This window comes from Lepisma saccharinum, chromosome 19 (genome assembly GCF_977018435.1).
Source record: "Lepisma saccharinum chromosome 19, izLepSacc3.1, whole genome shotgun sequence".
NCBI classification, from domain to species: Eukaryota; Metazoa; Arthropoda; class Insecta; order Zygentoma; family Lepismatidae; genus Lepisma; species Lepisma saccharinum.
The window spans coordinates 10,619,024-10,640,170 of NC_139247.1; the positions used below are offsets into that span (position 1 = coordinate 10,619,024).

The 21,147-nt window shown below is 36.2% G+C and overlaps 2 protein-coding genes across 3 annotated transcripts in view; one reads left to right on the forward strand and one right to left on the reverse strand.

Moving 5' to 3' along the window:
- Window positions 1-12,668, forward strand: part of LOC146002803 (uncharacterized) — a 33,139-nt gene extending 20,471 nt beyond the window's left edge. The window contains exons 2-4 of one of the 2 annotated variants that reach the window (XM_083140754.1): window positions 2,071-2,232; window positions 3,890-4,014; window positions 9,410-12,668. In XM_083140754.1, coding sequence (XP_082996880.1) covers window positions 2,071-2,232; window positions 3,890-4,014; window positions 9,410-11,396 — 2,274 coding nt within the window. In that variant the 3' untranslated portion in view covers window positions 11,397-12,668. Of the gene's footprint in view, window positions 1-2,070; window positions 2,233-3,889; window positions 4,015-9,409 lie in introns of those variants that run through there. The other variant, XM_083140755.1, reaches the window with a different exon arrangement.
- Window positions 12,669-16,992: 4,324 nt separating this feature from the next.
- LOC146002929 (uncharacterized) lies at window positions 16,993-18,294 on the reverse strand. Its single transcript, XM_083141086.1, has one exon. The coding sequence runs from the start codon at window positions 18,292-18,294 to the stop codon at window positions 16,993-16,995; it is 1,302 nt and encodes a 433-aa protein (XP_082997212.1).
- Window positions 18,295-21,147: the final 2,853 nt, after the last annotated feature.

Genomic DNA, 21,147 nt, shown 5'->3' on the forward strand with positions numbered 1-21,147 from the left:
GGGACATGTGTGACAGATCTTTTTGCTTGGTTAATTTTCATTCGATGATAAAAATCAGCTACAAAAACACAAAATAAGGAAACTTGTTCCCATATGTAAATACAGGATGAAGAGCGAGAATCTCTGTCCATGAACCAAAGTCATTAGCTATCGTGGAGCCTTGAATAAACTTGCACAAGCACCAAACTCACTGTAATTTGTTTTGATAAAAAATAACATTCTTGATAGATCTTCATTAATAGAGCATTTGAAATGACCCTGTTTGTCTAGATAGATAGAGAAAAGGCGAGCGAGAGAGTTAGTTGTAACACAGTTTTTAATTCACATGTTCCTAGAGGATTGATACTGTAGTATTGAAAATAAAATTTCATGAGACCCACTTTTGTAACACCAACTAATTTTCCTCACATGCATATCAGTTGTCACTGAAGTTCTTAGGCAGTAGATGATTAGTGAATCCTTCTTTCCACTCTTTTGCAGAATTTCTATTGTATGTTGCTAATTTTTTTACCTTTGCCTTATACTGCTTTGCTCTGTGTTTCTTACATGGTACTTGCATGTGAATAAGATGTTTCATGCAACAGAATGATGTTAATTTAGTATTCTTTAAATACTATTATCTTATACAGCTCAGTGCTTGGCATGAGTGTGAAATTAGTTATTAATAAGGTGTTGATTCCTTTGTCAGTTTTATTCTGAATTAATTGATGTTTAAACGACGTTATTAATTTTATTGCAAGAGCCATCATCATTAATTTGTTTTTACTATGGGCCTTGCTCCCGTATTATGTGAGGGACTGATTAGAAATTACGCTACATGCAAGGTATTATTTCCAAATAAATTGTTAGAGTCGGCGTGCTCGAAACGAGACAGCAAGCACATTCCCTCCAGTTCATGCTCTCGTTCAGCATTCTGCTTTCTTTCTTCTTCCTCGAGTCTCTTTCCTAGTGACGTAAACACAGAATCTAGATCTTTCTTTCTACTATCTTCTTCAGCTTCTTTCTCTTAATTTTGTTTATTTTCTTCTTCTTCTTTCTCTTTCGTTCATCTCCTAGACGCTGAAGCAGAGTATCTACTTCGTCCTTTCGTTTCTTGTCTTGAGACTGAATCAGAGTATCTAATTCTTTCTTTCATTTCTTTTCGTCATCTCTTTTCTCTTGTTCTCGTTTCTTTTCATATTCTTTCTCTTTCTTTCGTCTATCCTCTTCAGCCTTTCACCATTGTAGCAATAGGCTCTGCTTCAGTACTGGGTGCGGATCTGCACATCTTACACACAACATCACCCTCTACCATGGTCATGTCTTGTCCATCACAACTAAAGTGCCAGTGTAACGAACAACGGCAACACTGGAAGTGATCTGTTTCTTCACTCCGTACGTCACAACAACTGTACTTCTTTTGTGAGTCCATGATTTTCTTCGATACACTTCTCAGAACTTTTCACTGTTCATTACTCTTTTGTGCAAAGACACAAACTTCCACATTTCTGTGTGTCACGGGCACAGACACATCATCGCGGAACGACACTAAAGTTCACAGTTCTCGGGCACAGACACAATGTTTACCAATAACCATTGGCCCTGTAAGTCTATCGAGCATAAATCTATATCCTTTGTCGATTTCATCAACATCTGTTGCAAGCCTCTCCGGATTTTTTGTATTACGTGACAGTCAAAACACGATGGAGACTTTTTATAATGAGCATTCTTGAATTTGACTCCTCACTTATTGGAAATCCTTTGCCTTGGTAAGTTCGTAAGTATTGTAAATATTTCGTACAACATCGCAAGTATCATTATTGTTTTGTATATTGTTCAGTTAAGACTGCAAAGTGGCTCTAGTGGCAACCCTGCTGCCCACCCCTGTAAGTTATGTCAGAGTGGTCTTTTGCTGCGTTGGGTTGCATACATACAGGATAGATTGTAAGCGCTTACGAGTACCCAAGTGTTGTTGAAGTTGTTTTGCGACACCCTGTGTATATATATATATTATTATTTAATGCTACAATTATGGACCTAGGCTACTGCTATTTTATTTATCTCATAAATCTTTTTCCTTATTTTGTTTAGTCAACAACTTCAATAAGTTCATCAGATATTGTGTGCATCCAATGTATGCAAGAGATTGATGGTTTTCACGATTTCCTCAAAGAATGTGTTAATGCTGACATGATGCTGAAAGATAAGATGTCCATAAAGAGGGTGGAATTCAATCAGAGAGAGAGAGAACAGGTAAATAATGTTAATTTACAAACATTTTAATTAGTTCAGCCATTAGAGAAAATTTTGCATTTTTAGAAGAAAGCATGAAACTCTTCACATTTGATCTGTAAAGGAGTAGAAAGAGTTTTTGAGCTAGACCCCAAGATTATTGTAGCAATATAGGATTATAACATTGCCATGTTTCAAGCATGTTTTCTTAACCATTAGGCCAAATTGCACCAACTTTTTACAAAAGACATTCATGCATCTTTGTTTCCAGTCTCATATTAGATAACACTTGATGCATATAAAATTAATAGAAATTTTTTTAAAAAAATAGTTGAATAACATGTGGATTTCATACAAAAAGTGCTAAATTTTGCAAAAATAATATGCCATTAGAAGCACACTAATTTGACATATAATATGTGGGATTCGTTAAAAAATTGCAGAGGCTGAAGCATTCAACACATAGCTGTGAAACTGAAACCACTGTACTTTTACATGTAGCCCAGTAATTTGAAAATTTTATCTTGTAAAAAATTGTGTAAAGCTGAAAGTTTGAGGAGAGAGGTTAGTTGTCCCTGAATAACACAGTGAAAATTCCCAAAATCCAATTTTTGCATCTACCAAGTGTGGCAGATCTTAAATGGTGGCGAACAAAGCAATGTGCTACTCATTCAGTCTATCTTGACAATATGCTTGAACTTGATGATTTTGTTTTGGATTATTTATTTTGGAGGTTTCCATTATCTGATTTGCATTGTAGTACCAAGGAGTCTCGATTAAAATGATTTCGATGTTCTCTGTCATTTCATTTCCGTTGAAGGTGAAAATGGCTGTAGAGACATTGGAATTGATGCAGAAATTATTCTCCATTTGTTGTTCCCATTATGTCTCTCTCAGCTGGTCCTTTGGCCAATGCCAGGGAAGCTGTTTTTGAAATTTCCTCTTGTCTAAAACGCTGCTCTGATATTCTAAACTGTGAACAATTGCATCTCTCAGAATTTGTTCCAATACATTCATTTGAATCATTGAGTGGTTTGCTTTGCTTTTGCTGTTGCTTAGCTGTTTACAGTACAGCAGCATTTTCCTTGAATAAGCCTCTCAGGATAGGAACTTCTCAATGTCCTTTTTTCAAACTTGGCCTGAATGTATTAGAAAGAAATAGCATATTGTGCTTGTTGCACCAACGTTATTAAATTATATTAATTATAAAATATATTTAGGTTCATTTATGTTATGTTTTCTTGTGTAGAGAAGTCAATTTACACATCCCAAATTTTGCAACAGTACTAAGTACTAACCAGTGTTCTGGGTTTCTGCTTAACTCACCAGGTAAAGCAGACTGCAAAAAGTGCTGTGATGGTAAACATGTAGTGAATTTTACCATTTAGAGATTTATTTTGCATTTTGCACTTGATTTGGCATCATTTTATAACCATGTATGGCAGGAAAATATAGATGACCCCCTAGAAGAAATAAACTAATTGCAGTGTGCAATCTCACACTTTTTTGTTACCATAAAAAATGAAAAATGCATGACCTTATGTATCACAGAAACAGGAATTTATTCATTGAACGAATTTCAAATACTTCAATTAATCCATAGATCATTTCACAGTATGTTCTTTATTTCATAATGATGTGTAATAGGTTCATTTTCCGTACTGGACTTGTTTTCCAGGTCAATGTGCAAAGTGGAACATCAATTGATGACAGTGATTCTGACCAGTCTGTAGAAAATGGCTCTGCAGTTGTCGATCCTATCTCCAGATTAGAGAACAACTCCAGTTCCCAAGAGAAAACAAGGTATGCAACAGACTGCAGGTACCATGTTATGGCTATGTAATTTCAGGACCTAAAATACGAGGGAAGGTGTTATACATACCGTGGTTCATGCAGAACTCACTCAGAACCTTCACAGCATGAAGCAGCAAAACACAGCAGATAACTGAATCTGCTAATCATCGTCCACCAATTCCGACACAAGTTATAAATCACAACTGCCATCTGAGAACACTTCGTATGATTCAGCCAACAACCATCTACCAGCATCGCAAGATGGGAGAAATGGACCTCCCAATGGTAGAGTGATAAAGCATCATCACCTTGTAATCACGGGGTCCTGAGTTCAATACCTGATAGAGGCACACAGTGGTTCGGATCCCACTTTATAAGCTGTAGGTCCAGTTTTGATTAGCCTTACTGTTCACAAAGTGGACATATAATACAGACTCAATCAATCTTGATTGATCAATTGATTTAGATTAATCAAATGAGGGGAGAAAAATCAGAACTGCATATAACCAGAAACAAACAATGCAGTGCACTTGACACTGTAATCTTTGTTAAAAAAAAGCTAGGGATCCATGAAATAACAGGGAAACTAGCTTGAGGCTGCTATCTCAGAGAAAACTTCATTTTCTTAAATAAAAAGGAGTCAAAATGGACCAGAATTTCATGAGAAGCACATCGCTATGCTAAATTTACACAGATTATTAACCATTATCCTCATGCAATTATGTTTTTGTAGTCCATAAATGTGGAAACATCTGTTTAAAACAATTATGGATATGGAAACAGGATGAAAACATATAGATACATGATACAGGAAAAGGAGAGAAGTTGTTGGAATATATTACCAATGTACCATCCATCTTAAACCTACAATACAAAACCATCCCTGAAAAATGTGAACACATTTTGACATATAATATGTGGGATTGGTACACACAATTGTAACAATTTTTATCTTTTAAAAAATGTTATAAAATTAATCTTCTATAATTTTTATGTTTGTGCTGTTAGTTTATATACTTGTCATTATAAAACTACATATAATATTTTTTTTAGTACCATTATTTAGAAAAACAACTATATTTCATCTGGATCTTGTGAGAAAATAAAAAAAAAGTAGGTTTAGAATTTATTTGTTTGATAGTTATGTGCTATAAACCGTACATAAGATCTTAAAGGAATAGAATGAGGAAGAGTGCCAGAAGGGCAGATAAACAAAAATGGCATAGGAAATGGTAAACACCACAAATAAAAGGAAATGTCTATATTTCAAGGCTAGAATCTTATTTTCACAGTAGAGTAGGAGAACAAGTCACAATAACGTAGGGGCACAGCATACTAACATTGGCATCAGTGCAGTGTTGTCAGAGAAAAGTGATTGATCACAGGTTCAGACGAGCAGGTCCTTTCACCAGCGCCGGATGGCATAGGTTAGATTGCAATTGGAGGAACGAAAACTACCGGTAGTTTTACCTGACACTTTCTTCTTTACTTCCTTCTTTCTCTGTTTGTGTGGTGATTCCCATTCAGAGTCTGTATCAGATTCTTCTTTGTAATCATGGTCAATATCAGTTTCCACAGTTTACTCAACAATATGTTCAACACAATCATTTTAACCATCACTTTAGCCATCATTTCAGAATTCTTCTAGTAATTTTCTAATCCCAGTATTGTGTCATTGTATCTTTATGTGCCCCAGGTTCGATGCCATATGGAGGCACATAGTGGTTCTGTTTGGATTTCACTTTAAACTGTGCATAAAGTGGACTTGAAAATAAACTCATTTTTACCTGCCATAATTTCCACATAATTTTCACAAAAATATTGTTTAGAATAAAGAACAAAAAACGAAACTTCATATCACAAAAGAAGGTATGTTGTCACAAAAGCCTCATTGAAATTATGACACCCCTCCCATACAGATGTACATGAACACCATAGACGATTGTCCAGCTTCATTGGACATTTTCGCAGGTACAAGGTAACTGCAAGGCATCACTTCATTCCCCCCCCTTTTTTCTCTCTCTCCTCTGGTATATTTCCTGCAAGTACCCATGTTGGGCATCGATATTTGCATTGGGTTGTGCAACCTGACATCATGTGTCTGTATTTTAGTTGCGTGTCTGTATTTTTGTTGCATAAAATATAAATGCTATTTTAAGGAATTTTTGTTGACTCCCACTTAGTTCTCTCCACATATCTCCTCTCACACCCTAACTCACTCACTCTCAAGTCTTCTTAAACCCAAAGGTTTATGGCTGCAACAACAAACCTTCCATCTGTCCCTATCTTGGGCGAGATCAATCCTATCTTTTCCATTCTTATCAATTTCCTTTACGTCCATCTCAACGTTATCCCTCCATCTTCGTCTTGACCTTCCTACAGATGTCTTACCATCAAGTTTCCCAATGAGAATCTTATAATATCTTCTTTCCTTTCCTAGTCGTGCACATGGCCTGCCCACCTAAGTCATCTATATTTAATCATTCTAATAATATCTGGACATGAATAAAATTATGTAGCTCTAAATTATGTAACTGTCCCCACTCACCTGTCTCCTTATCCCTTTTAGGTCCAAATATTTTCTTAAGGATTTTATTTTCAAATACTCTTAATTTATTTCCTCTTTTAATGTAAGTGACCAAGTCTCACATCCATATAATACTACAGGCAAAATTACTGTTTTGTATATTTTAATTTTCAGTTTCTTAGATATTATGCGAGATGATAAAAGTTTATGAAGAGAAAAGTAACATGCATTTCCTGAATTAAGTCTGAGTTTTATTTCCTCTTTAATATAATTTTCATTTGTTAGTATTACTCCTAAGTACTTCAGTTTAGAGACTGAATGAAACGAGTTTCAGCCTGTAAGCATATATTTAGTTTTCTCTTTGCTAACCTCCAAACCTATCTCTCTAGCTGCTTTTAAAAATATTTTAGCATTGTTCTTAATTGTTTTTTATGTCATCCCCTAGTAAGTCTACGTTATCAACTGAGTCAGACCATTTAATTTTAGTCCTTCATTAGTTCCTTTACTTTCCTAACAGTATATTCTAAAGCAAAATTAAAGAGCAATGGAGATAATGCATCTCCTTGTTTTAACTCTTCGTGCATTGTAAATTTATCAGACATATTAATACCCCACACGAATTTTACTGTTTCTATCATTATTGCATACTTTTATCATTAACAATCTTCTTAGGTATTCCATACTCAACTAATATATAATTTTTCTCTTTTAATTGAATCATATGCTTTTCTAACATCAATGAAATACCTGATGTACATATACTCACATTTTCTCAAGTGTCTGTCTGATGTGAAAAATTTGATCTGTTACATTTAAATAAACATTGATATTCACCTATAAATTCATTAGCATATGTGGTTAGTCTTGTTAACAGAATGTTAGATAATACTGATGTTGAGAATAGAGAAATTCCACAGTAATTATTGCCGTTCATTTTATCATTAGACCTTACACCCTGGTCTCCACTATAAACTTCTTATGTATCATCACAACTATCTTTAGCTACAGTATAAGTATTTTTTGTATTTTGAGGCTTTGATAGATCAGAAGAGGGTATAATATATTTAAATGCTTAGGAATGGTAGATAATAGGTGCTGTATATATTCACTTGAATGTTTACAATGGTTCTTTCACATTTGAATGAAATATTATTTTACCTTATTCGGGTAAAATTTGAACTTTATACCTTAGATTTTCACATAAGTAAAATCATGTTAATGCATTGGGTGAATTTAAGAATTACTTGTAGCTAGACATTTGTAAGTTTGCCCACTGTATTAGCATGATTTTAAATATCGTACCTTAGGAATAAACTTCCAAACTTTACCTGCATAGGGCCTGAATAGGGTAAAATATTTTCTCACCTTATTCTCACATTATTAAGAGCAAAAGGCTATTTACAGAAAAGTTCAAATAATATGTACATAATTAATCCCTTATTTAATTTCTAATTTGTAAGTATGGCATCTGAACTACAGTTTAGCAAGTGCTCTTAAATCTTATCCATACATAGAAACCCATTCCAGTGGGTGTCTCTCACTCTCTCTCTCTCTCTGTATCTCTCTCTCTCTCCTTTAATGGGACAGAGGGAGTATATGGGGGAGGCAAAGGGGGGCAAAAGATAGGGTAGAAAGAGAGAGAGGGGGATTTCCCCCCCCTCTCTCTCTCTCTCTCTCTCTCATAGAGAGAGTGTGAGAGATAGGGAGGCAGTTACACTCTCTCTCTCTCTGTCTCTTCTTTCTCTCAAAGCGAGAGAGAGACAATTCTCTCTCTCTCTCTTTTCTTTCCTTCTCTCAGTATTCTCTCTCTCTCTCTCTCTCTCTCAGAAACAAAGAGAGAGAAAGAGGGAGGGAGAAAGGCATATCCTCACTCATCCCCATCTCCGATAGAGAGAGAGAGCTCTTCTTCTTCTTTCTCCGGCCTTCCTTCTGGAACTTCCTATCCCCTTCCTTCTTCTGTCCTCTCTCTCTCTCTCTCTCTCTCTCTTTCTCTCTCTCTGTCTCTCACTCTCTCTCTGTCTCTCTCTCTCTCTCTTTTCTTCTTCTTCTTTCTGCCTGCTCTGCACCTCTCTCTCTGCCACCTTGCTCCCACCTGAAAAAGAAAAGAAGAAATTATTTTTCTCTTTTCTTCTTTCTAATTTTATTTCTTTCTTTCTCTCTGTCTCTCTCTCTGTGAGAGAGAGAGAGACAGAGATAAAAGAGAGTTAGAGAGAGAGAGAGAGAGAACAGGAGAGGAGAAGTAGTGAGAAGAAAGGAAAAATATTAGTTAAAAGAGAGTACCCATCCCCTCACCTGGGAAAGAGAGGGTTGGAGAGAGAGAGAGAGGAGAGACCACACCCACCCACACCTAGAGAAAAGAAAGAAGGAAAACTGATGAGGGAAAATGAAAGAAGTAGAGAGAGAGAGAGAGAAGAGAAGAGAGAGAAAAAGAAACGAAAGCCCCTTTCTTTGCTTCTTTCTTCTCTCTCTTACGAATAACACCCAAACCCACCCACACCTACCCCCACACCTCTCACCCAAAAGTGGCATTCTGGGGGTGAAAAGCAATGCTGCTGGCTCGTTTTTGATTATTTTATAAGATACATTCTGTATGGAGTAAAATGATAATGTTAAGTGCTGAAAGAAAAATGGATGGGACTTTTATAGTGCTGGAAACTTTGTGCAACTATCTCTTACAGTTTTCATGTTATAAGCAAACAAAATCTGGAATGCACAACTTTTGAAACACACTGTACTTGTTCTAATTACATGGTATAATGCATTGAAATACTTAAAAATGTTCTGTTGCAACTTATGTTGCTAACTTAGAAATGTTCTGTTGCAACTTATATATATATTGCTAACAAACAATTTTTTACTTTTTTCTTTCTTATTCAGGGTGTCCATGGAACCGATGCATGTGGAGAAATCTTCCTCCACAATTAATCACCTTCATGGTGGTGCCAGTATTAACTCTCCCACCTGGAGAAGTTGTAATAAAACAGTGTCTGCTGAAAGTGCTTGGAAGATAGACAGATGCATTCAATCAGATCAGAAAACATTTTCATGCAACATTTGCAAGAACAGTTTCGGAAATGACAGTTCTTTGGAAAATCATATTCTGGCCCACTTAAACGCAAGACCATCATTTCAACAAAAGAATAGATATGATGATTACATATGGAGATACACTGATGTGAAGAAGAATTACAGCTGTGATGCATGTAAGAGATCATTTTCTGCAAAGTGCTCTCCAAAGTCCCATTGCCCATGTACAGAAAAAAAGTATGTTAGTAAAATATGTGGTGAAAAGTGTAAGAGAGATAGTATGCTAAACATGCATTCCATTTTTCATGGAATTGAAAAACCATTTCAATGTGACATATGCGAAAAGTATTTCAGGCTCAAATCATCCCTTAGGATGCACCGTCAATGTCATTTGCGTGAGGAACTGTTCCAGTGTGACAAATGTAAAAAGTCTTTCAAGTACAAAAATAGCCTTAACTACCACAAGCTTGGCCATACAGGTGAGAAACCATTCCACTGTGACATATGTAAAAAATCTTTTAAGCTTAAAGCAGAACTTAATATCCACATGTTGTATCATACGGGTGAGAAACCATTCCTCTGTGACATATGTATGAAGTCTTTCAGGCGTAAAGCAGAAATAAACCTCCACATGCGGAGTCATACGGCTGAGAAACCATTCCAGTGTAACATGTGTAACATTTCTTACAAGCATAAAAAGAGCCTTAATATCCACATGCGAGGCCATACGGGTGAGAAGCCATTCCACTGTGACACATGTAAAAAGTCTTTCAAGCTTAAATCAGAACTTAACATCCACATGTGGTATCATACAGGTGAAAAACCATTCCACTGTGACATATGTATGAAGGTTTGCAGCAATAAATCAATTCTTAACATCCACATGCGGTGTCATATGGGTGATAAACCATTCCAGTGTGACATATGTAAAATTTCTTACAAGCATAAAAAGAGCCTTAATATCCACATACAGTGTCATATGGATAAGAAACCGTTTGAGTGTGACATATGTGGAATTTTTTTTCCACATAAACAGAGCCTTAAAAGTCACATGCTGTGTCATACAAGTGAGAAACCATTCCATTGTAGCATATGTCCAAAGTCTTTCAAGCGTAAATTAACTCTTAAATTGCACCTGCGGTGTCATACGGGCAAGAAACCATTCCAGTGTGACATATGTATGAAGGCTTATAGAGATAAATCAAGTCTTAACATCCACATGCAGTGTCATACAAATGAGAAACCATTCAAGTGTGACATATGTTCAAAGTTTTTCGGGGATAAATCAGTTTTTAACATCCACAGGCGGTGTCATACAGATGAGAAACCATTCCAGTGTGACATGTGTACAAATTCTTACAAGAGTAAATTTAGCCTTAACAGACACATGCAGTGTCATACAGGTGAGAAACCATTCCAGTGTGACATATGTTCAAAGTTTTTCAGGGATAAATCAGGCCTTAACATCCACAGGCGGTGTCATACAGGTGAGAAACCATACCACTGTGACATATGTACAAAGCGTTTCAAGTGTAGATCACATTTTAACGTCCACATGTGGTCTCATAGAGCCGAGAAGCCATTCCATTGTGCCATATGCACAATGTCTTTCATCGAAAAAAAAAGTCTTAAGAGACACTTGCAGCGTCATACAGGTGAGAAACCATTCCTGTGTGATATATGTTCAAAATTTTTCAGGGATAAATCGGTTCTTAGCTTACACATGCATTGTCATACAGGTGAAAAACCATTCCAATGTGACATGTGTATAAAGTCTTTTGTGAGTAAATCAAATCTTAAGAGACACATGCTGTGGCATACGGGTGAGAAACCATGAGAAATGTGATAAATGCAAAAAGTCATTCAACAGTAAATCAAATCTCAAGTTACACATGCATTGTCATATGGATTAAAGACTATTTCAGTGGGACATATGAAAAAAGTCAAGTTCATATAAGTTCTTAACTCACACGTGCGAGCCATACATGTAAACACCATTTCAATCTGACATATTTAAAATGTTTTTGAAGCTAAAATCACAGCTTAACAGGCATGTCCATTGTCATGGGGTAACAAACCATGCTTCTGGAAAATTTATACCAAATGGTTCACACAGTTTGGCTCTATGAAATATCCGCAAATCAAGTTCTTAATGAAAAAGGAAAACGGTTCTCTATGTAAAGTGTAATCAGTGTTTTCCAGACAAATTTAGAATGGATAAGCATGATAATATTTTCCCTTCTGATTGATCAGAATCATTTTTAAAAAAAATCTTTGAAAACATCAAGTTCATGCAAATTCAAGAGAACCTTTTTAAAGGGAAGGTCCTTAACTGGTAATTTAAACACTCATTTTGCATCCACAATATCTTCTTACAGTCAGTGTGGTGGATGCTCTGTAAAAAATACGAAATGAATCATTGTTAAATATTGTGTAGTGAAGTCACTTCTTAGGGGAACTCGATTCACTGTGAAATATAGCCTGATCCATCACTCCTATCTTCACTCTAAGGGGAATCAGATTAAATGTGAGTGGATAAGCATTTGAAAACACTAAGTTGCTGACCTTCATCTGAGGAAGACCCTGATACAGGTTTGAAATGTTATTTGTTAAATGTTTTTATTTCTTAATAAATCTGCCCACTATAAACATTTGCTATCAAAACTTGCCTAAACATACTTGTAAGGACAGTGTCCCACCATAAGGAATCCAAATGTGCTTCTTGTAGTGCTGTAAATAATGAGTTTGTTAGACATACTGCTGATTCCATTATTTAGACATATTTTGTGATATTTAGTAGATTGTAATAATTTGATGTAGTTGCTTTTTCATCTTGATATTGTAAATATATAGGAGGATTTGTAGACATGTATTATTGAATAGGACTATTGTGTGAAATAGTCATTCACCTTACAGGTACTTAAATAACTATAATACAATCCCAGCTAATTAGTAGCTGTTATCTTCGTGTTGGCATTTTGAGCATTTTTTAAAATAAAAACAACCTGGCAGGTTTTTATTCCAGATAAAACCTGTTCAAAACTGGATTTTTATTGTTGTTTTTTTCAGGTTAGGTGTAAAAATATATAATTTAAAAATGAAGTTTTCCCCTGGTAGTAATGTATAGTAACATTGAATTTCTAATGTTTTAGATGTCTGAATCAAGAACTATTAAATATTTCTGTTAACATATTCTGTTCTAAATTATTTGTCCTACAGTTTAATTATACTCTTCCTGAATGGTGTAAAAGTTAATATTTTTGCTTTATCAGTTTTCAAGGTTCCATTTCTGAGGAGGCACAAACTCTGGTGTATCAAATGATCAGGGAAGGGGAGGGGTGCAGGTGGTAGATAATATGTTACAACCAGTGCTTTTTTTTTCTGGGTAGCACACAACAGTACTCCATACTTGCATCTTATTATTAAAAATAGAAATGGGTATCTGCACTTGGATACATCATAGTTTATGAACATAACACAATTCTGAGTAGTTGTTATGATGAATACATTATGAAACTAACAGAGTAGCATAACATCCACATGCAGTGTGAATAGTTTGGAATTGAATAGTGCCAGAACCTTTCTTCCCAGAAAAAAAAAGCAATAAGTATATTTTTTTTATGGTGACACACTTAATTTTATCATTCAGGTTTGTAACCATCTTTCACCTGCAACAATCCTCAGATTCAAGCATGTTAAAGTACAGGATCTACATAGAGTCCCACACATCTGGAAAACCTGGAAATCTCCGGGAATTTGAAAAAAAAATACAAATTTCAGGGAAAATCTTGTAATTGACTAATGGTTCCCCATGAAGCAAAACTGAGAGATTATAATATGCTCCTGTCAGTGGATAATCCAGGCTGTTGTAGCATTTCTCTTTCAGCAAGTAACTCATATCTATTTTTTTTGTCTGTTTCTTATTTTTAAATGTGATTCCCGTGCTGGTGCCCTTTTTAAAATTTAATTAGCTGATTTTGATCTTTTACATGACGTAAGATATATTTCAAGATGTGGAAAATGCATAATAAAGATAACCTGATGTAAAGTTAACCAGTGTTCATCTGATTTCCCTTATTATGGAGTAGTTTTAAGTATTTTCTTCCTTCTTTTTTTTTTTACAAAATAGTGTTGTGCGATGGAAAACACATATATTAACAAGATTAACTGAATTTATTAAGGAACTCTCAAAACAACGTAACACTTTACATTATAACGAAACTACATTTTCCATTCCAGGTTCTGTTTGCACACTCTTGTCTAGCAACAGAAGCTTGCTTCTTCTTCCTCTAGGAGGCAGCACTACATTCCTCCCAGAGTTACAACAACAACAAAAAAAATTAACAAGGGTAACTGTATCTGTCAGGGGGTACCTTAATCCTGGTTGATCTTTTAGGCACATGACTGTATCTTGGTCGTGGAGCAGCTTCAGCATCTTGGGGTTGTAACACCATTAAGCCTTGTTTCCATGATATGAAATACTCAATATGCTGACCAAGGCAGAAATTTATTTTAGTTTTAAAACACAAACTAAACGTAACGTTTCAACCTTCTAGCAAGTTCTTCTTCAGACTCTGCACCAAGTACAAGTGTAACAAGGTACAAAACAGGACGATATATATACACAAACATTACTCCCCTCCAGACTATTAGAAAGTTGTTCTGGAACATTCTAGCAGGTGGCTTTTCCTTGTCAACTGTACTTTCCCCTAAAAGGCTAAACATATTTTCTTCCATCTAGAATGTGGTTCGACTCTTATCTCATGCTCTTTTTCATTCATTCTTCCTTCTTCTTTCCTCTTTCTCTCTTGTCCTTTCCACTTTCTAACACCTTCTATTTTTTGTTTATCCAGTCCCCCATTCCAGTTCATTGTGTCTTCACCTTTCTTCTCTTTTCCTTGGCATCCTTCCATTTTCTCACTAGTATTCTCTTCTCCCTTCATATCTGCTTAGCCTCATCCCACTCTGTCATGTCCTGTTTCTCTCGTGTGTTTAAATATAGCATTTCTCTCTCTCTTGAGTCGTACATCGTCCCTATGTTGTTTCAACCTGTCTTTCAGCCTCTTTTTTTGTTTCTCCTATGTACACACACTGACATTCTTTACATTTCACTTGGTAGATAATCTCTTCCTGTTCCTCTTCTCTGTTTTCCTTTTTCTTGTTTGCATTCTTCGCTATTCTTAAGATGCTTCTCCCTCCTTTCCTGTAAGTTTTAATGCCCGCTTTCCTAAGCATTTTGCATATCTTTTCTGTGGTCTTCCCCATACTCCTTATTCCAAACCACCTCTCTTTTTCTTTCTCTTCCAATTCTCCCCTGCCACTTTTCTTCCTTCTTCTGTTTATGTCCAGTCTATCCTCCCTGTCATAGCCATTCTTTTCCAGCTGTTTCCATAGGTATTTATTTTGCCTTCTTTTTCACATTCTTTCGTGCATATTTTCTTGATTCTGTCCTCCATATTCTTTATAAAATTTCCTTTTGTCACCTCACTTACATCACTTCTTTTGTGGCATAATACCCCTGCTGCATCAGAAGAAGTGTGCAAATGTGGTCAAACAGCTTCCTTCATGAAATGAAGTCCCAAATTACATCTTCCCAGCGTAATTTTGCCTGGCTTCTAACGGAAAGAGCTCTTCCCATTTCTCCTTTGCTTTCTTCACCAAGCGTCATCTAAGTGCTTTCTTCACCAAGCACGGGCTCCATGCTTTCTTCACCAAGCATCATCTAATTGGGGCAGACAAAGAAACCATTCCTGTTGATGCAGCCAACCATTGCTGTTTTTGTAGGGGTATTGTAGAAACGTAGCACTTCACTGCATGTCCTCCTGTAATCAAAGTCTGCAGGGACAGTACATTCCGCAATGTTCCTAGTCTCGTAGTGTACATGTTGTAGTGAACATGTTGACTCCTTGCGTGGTCGAAGCGTGAGTGTGATTACGAGCTGCCGTAACCTGCTGAGACATCGTCCATCAAGTGACGCGGTTACGTCATCCACACGCTAACTAACCTAGTGCTGCCATCTCGTATCATTTCAACGAACTACGTGGTCCATATACACAAACATGGGAGCAATCAGGCGACAAGCGCCTGCGGCAAACTTGTAACAAAATTTACGTAATAATAAATGCGGAAATACGTTACAAATGTCAGTAGTGAAAAGGAATTGAAAGAAAAGTTTTGTAACTTTTCAATCAAAACTGATGCACTAGATTCTTTTTTTACAGATGCCATGAAGGGCAAGGATGACTTCTCTGAGTTATGAAGCACTGTTAAGTTGGTTTTGATTTTATCACATGGCAATGCATATGTGGAAAGTGGGTATTCTGTAAATAAGCAGGTTTTAATAGAAAATTTGAAAGAATAGTCTGTTGTGGCTATTCGGCAAGTTTATGATGCAGTGAAAGTGGTGGGAGGAGTGTCAAATGTAGAAGTAAGCAAAGATATGATCCAGAGTGTTAAAGGAAGAAGCATTGCAGAAGATGAGAAAGAAATGTGGAAGCTTCTGAGAAGTAAAGTTTTTTAATTTGCTGTATCAGACATTAAGTACAGTTCTTGTTTTATATTTCAGTCTCAGTAACGTATTATTCCTTTTTAAATCAGTACTAATAATTGTCACTTCATTTTTATATGTTTTAAAAATTCCAATAATTTGTTTGTCTTAACTATTATTGTATGCATTACAGATTAATTGATATTTCATCCATTTATAAACATCTATTAAAAGTGGGAAAACATTTCAATGTTCTATATCAGATATGTAAGAAATTGTTTCAGAGTTGTTTAAAGTTATAGAAAACTTTGTTCTTAATTACATGCAAAGAAGTGTAATTTTATTTTATTATTGAACTAGTTTTGTTATTTGCATCAGAAAACAACAGCAATAAAGAAGGTGAAGATGGTATGGCTATGAGGGAAAATGGAGGAGACCATTATAAAATTATAGTAGTCATTTACTGTGCATTCAATATGAGGATTCTAGAAAACTCAGGAAAATGGATTTGGAGTTTGCGTGGAACCCTGATTAGTTGATCAAGTAAAGTTGTAGGTTCTTTTTTTTTGTGAGTGTTCCCTGTAGTTCCATTTCTCGCTGCTAGATGGTGACAAATTCAAATAATTGCTTTCTGGAGCTGAAAAGGTTTTTTGTGAGCTACATTTTGAAGAGAAACGAGTGGCACAGATGTCCAACCAAAATTTAGGAGCAAATACGGAAAAGAAGTACCATGCAGGAAGGCCATCTATGATTGGCATTGGAAATAAGTTGCAACTGGGTGCTTGTGTGAGAAGAAAATAAGTCAGCCAGGTGACGTTGGGAGGTGTTCACAAGGACTTAGAGATATCCACACTCGGTGCTTCACATGTCCTGGTTATGCCATTTAATGACTGTAGAGTGTTTTGTGTAAACAAATTGTGCATGAAACCACCAAAATACAGTTAGCTCAAAAGTTATATCCCAAAGACAAAGAAAAGCAGTACCAGTTTTGCTGTGAATTGAAGCAAAGAGAAGATGACTTTCTCTTCTTTTCCATCCCCTCTTGCCTTCCGATCCTCCTCCATTCTTGTAACATGTGCAAACCATTGCAGTGCCTTTCTCTATTGTTTCCAATAGTGGTTTTTGCTAACTGGTCTCTAATGGTGGTATTTCTAATCCTATCTCTTCTAGTCTTTCCTACTACTTTTTGTAGGTATCTCATCTCTGCTGCTTGAAATCTGCTATTCTGTTTTGGTAATAATGTCAAGCTCTCTCTTCCATACAGCAATGTGGGAATGTAGATTGTCTTGTAAATCATCATCTTTGTTTGTTCACTTATTTCCTTTTTACCAATTAATGTGTTGTTGAGTTGATAGTACACTTGGTTTGCCTTTTGTACCCTATTATTCACTTCTTCATCCATTCTTCCATCTGACGTTATGACTGTTCCTAGGTATGGGTATATCTTTACTTGTTCCAGCTGCTTCTCTTTCCACTGTATGTTTAGGGGTACATTTTCTCTTTCTTTTGTCACCACCATAACTTTACTCTTATCCACGTTCATGCTCATTCTTTTGCCTTCTATTGTACTTGTCCATTCTATTACCGCCTTCTGTAACTCAGTCGGTGGTGTATTTGTAAATTCATCTGAGCATTTTCCTGCTAATCTGACTGTTCCTTTCACTCTCTTGTACACACTTTGTATTCTCTGTACAAGAGCAGGAGATGCTCCAATTTTCACCAGTGCATCCCATAGTTGTTCTCTTGGTAACGTATCAAAAGCTGCTCTCAAATCTAGGAAGGCAACATAGGCTTCTCTTTCCTTATTTAATGCCTTCTCAATGACTTGCCACAGTGTAAATATATGATTCTGTGTCTGACGATTCTTTCTAAATGCAGCTTGCTGCTCTTCTAGTCTGTTTTTCACTTCGTTTCGTAATTTCATTTCCAGAATTCTTGTGTAGACCTTCATTGCTACTGAGGACAGGCATAAGACTCTGTAATTCTTGCACTTGATTGTACTACCCTTCTTGTAAATTGGTATTATATTTTTCTCCCAGTGAGTTGGTACATTGTTGTCCCATGCTTCTGTACATATTCTCCACATCCACCGTATAACCTCCTTTCCTCCACATTTAATAAGCTCTGGGGATATTTCATCTGCACCTGCTGATTTTCCAAGCTTTATCTTTTCTATTGCCAGCTCTACTTCAAACAATTCTATTCCATTTTCTATCTTGGCACTCACCCTGTACTCTCCCTTCAGCATTACCTCTCTCTTCCTTTTCTTGATTTTGTTTGAACATTTATTCATAATATTCACTCCATACTTTTAGTACTTCCTCTTTTTCTGTTTTGATGTTCCCTTCTCTATCTTCTATGTTCCTTATTCTCTTTCCATATTTCCCTTTAAGGTTTTTGACTTTCTGCCAGAATTGTTTAACATTTCTTTGATAGTTCTCTTCAGTTTCTCTTCTAAAATCTTCCCAAGCTTTCAGTTTTGCTTGTTTTACTGCCTGCTTGGCACTATTTCTTTTTTGTACATATTCATTCCAGTTATTTTCTGATTTATTTCTGATATACTCTTTCCAAGCTTCTTTCTTCTTTTTAACTTCCTCTTTAACTGCATTGCCCCACCATTTTGTTCTGTTCTTTTGTCCTCCTATTGTGGTAGGTCCGCACAACTCTTCTGTTTTGTTTTTTTTTAAGCAGAGTTGATCTTAACACATTCCAACTCTTTTCCAATGTATCTTCGCCATTAATTTCTTCTCTTATGCTCAATTCTTTCATCACTCGTCTTCCAAATTGTAATCTTTTCTCTGGGATTCGTAGTTGGGCTACTTTTATTTTTGTGTATCATTCTGTTTTTTGCTTCCTTGGTTCTTTAAACCCTGTCTTCATGATGAGTAGTCTGTGTTCAGTGCTTAGCTCTGCACTTCTATATACCCTTACATCATGTATTGCATATCTCATTGTCCTAGTGTATGTAAAATAATTTATTGTACTTCTGGCTCCTCTATTTCCAGCTTCAAAAGTTAATTTATGAATCTGGTTGTGAGGGAAAAATGTGTTACCTATGAGCAAGTTGTCATCTATACAGAAGTTTATCATTCGCTCTCATTTGTATTTATTGTACTTTCAGCTCCATGTCTTCCCATACTCCCATGTCCTCTTTCTCCTTCATTTCCAATCTCCCATTATCACAAATTGCAACTTTTATTAATCCAAATCCCATTCAATTTATAAATGCTCCAAGGCACAATCTTCACAGTTTAGTTTTTATGCTTATTGAGGAAAGAAAAGAAAGCTGCGTGGAAAATAAAACAGAATTTTCTCAATCAGTTTAATTTGTTAGTGTCCTGTACAGAACAATATGTCGCAGACTAAAGATAAGATAACTTGAAGATGATGAAACATTTAATTTAATTAGAATTTTTGGATACATTGGAATCACACATGCCTTTTATATTGTTAATATATTTGTGTGGGTGATGAGAGGTGGTAATACGTAAGGTTGAAATAGAGAAAACATGTGCTTGTAGCCTTGAATTTTTTTCGGAAAATTTGCCTTGAGAACCCGGGAATTATTCTTGAATTTTATCATGGTCCTAGAGTATCCACCTGTAGTACCTTAATTTTATATTTTCCTATTTCTCCAACTATTTCAGTTTCTTTGCCTGTTAAAGAAGTAATATTCCACGTTCCAAATGACTTTGTCAATTTTGTTAATTTTCAATGAAGAAGCAATGTTAGATTGCCTTCCGGTTTTGTGCTTCTTTCCCGTATTTGCTCCTAAAATTTCCATTGGTCATTTGTAGCACTCTTTGTTTGATCAAAATGTTACACACAAGAATCCTTTTTAGCTCCAGAAAGCGCCATCTTGAATTTCCACCATTTAGAGGCGAGAAAAGGAAGTAAGTGAACATCTGGGGGAAAAAAAACGAAAAAAACCCTAGGGCTGACTCAGTACTGATTTATTGGTATTGGCTGATACCAGCAGTATCGATAAGTTTCTGCTGAAATGTTTCCGCCAATACCATTGTTTTTTTTGTGGCACATCCAAAAACCAACATTTGTTTCTTTTCAAAGGTTCGTTCACTTTTTCCAACTTACCTTTGGCTTTGAAGAAAGGTGAAAAAAAATGTATTTGTGCATTTGTTAATTGAACGTGTACTCAAGTTCCATAAACAGCAAGTACGTGACAAAGATCCATACGCAGATAAGACTTGCGGTCAAGTATCTTGCAAATCAAGGGTAACATGAAATTATCCCCATAGGAGTTCCTTCTAAACATCTGATTGATTGTTACTGATCTAAAAATGACCGTAAAGTTGAGATGCATCGTTGCAACAGAGCATTGTTTTGTAGGTTAATTTATTCATCGCAGCTTGTCAGAAATACATATCTATAAAATTTAATAATAATAATTATACTCATGCTATACTATTGAATGCCGTAGGAGACAATAAACACTTACCACAATTGAAGAAAGTTTGATATTTTGAGGTCATGACCTCATTTTCAAAGTAGATAGAGAGTATGGAGTACACAAGCATAGAGGCACAGAATACTGACACCAGTGTCCGTCAGTACAGTGGTGCCAGAAACAAGTGATAGAACACTGGTTTTGCAAAAAGATCCTTTCACCAGTGTTTACTGCAGGATGGATGGTGGGTGGTTGGGTTGTGGTTAGGGGAGGATTGGGAGAATACTTATTGGGTGGCTAGGTTGAGTCTGGGGGGTATGGTGGCGTGCATTCCTGAAATGTAGGCCCTTTCCCATTGCCTGCGGGTGGAGGTGTCAGTGTGCTGGGGTAATAGGTGTATTATGGCTACATGGAAACAGTTGTTGAAGGTGGTGTTGTGGCTGTTGGTGTGGGTGGTGACGGTGAAGTCTTGAGTTTTGGGTGGAAGCTCTGTGGTTATTGATGCTGAGGTTCAGGGGGTTAGAAGTAACCACAGATTTGACAGATGAGGGTGTATATTAGGTTGGTAGAGTGGCAGGTGCCCTTTGAGTGAAGTGTGAATTTACCAGCTGCAGTCAGGATCTGGAGGGTGGAGGAGGTGATAAGTGTGGGGCAGGTCTTGCATATGGGTTTGTTGCACTTGTGGGCTGGGGTGGT

Coding starts and splice junctions, on each gene's coding strand:
- LOC146002929 (XM_083141086.1), bottom strand. CDS start 18,294: ATGCTGAAGGGAGAGTACAGGGTGAGTGCCAAGATAGAAAATGGAATA.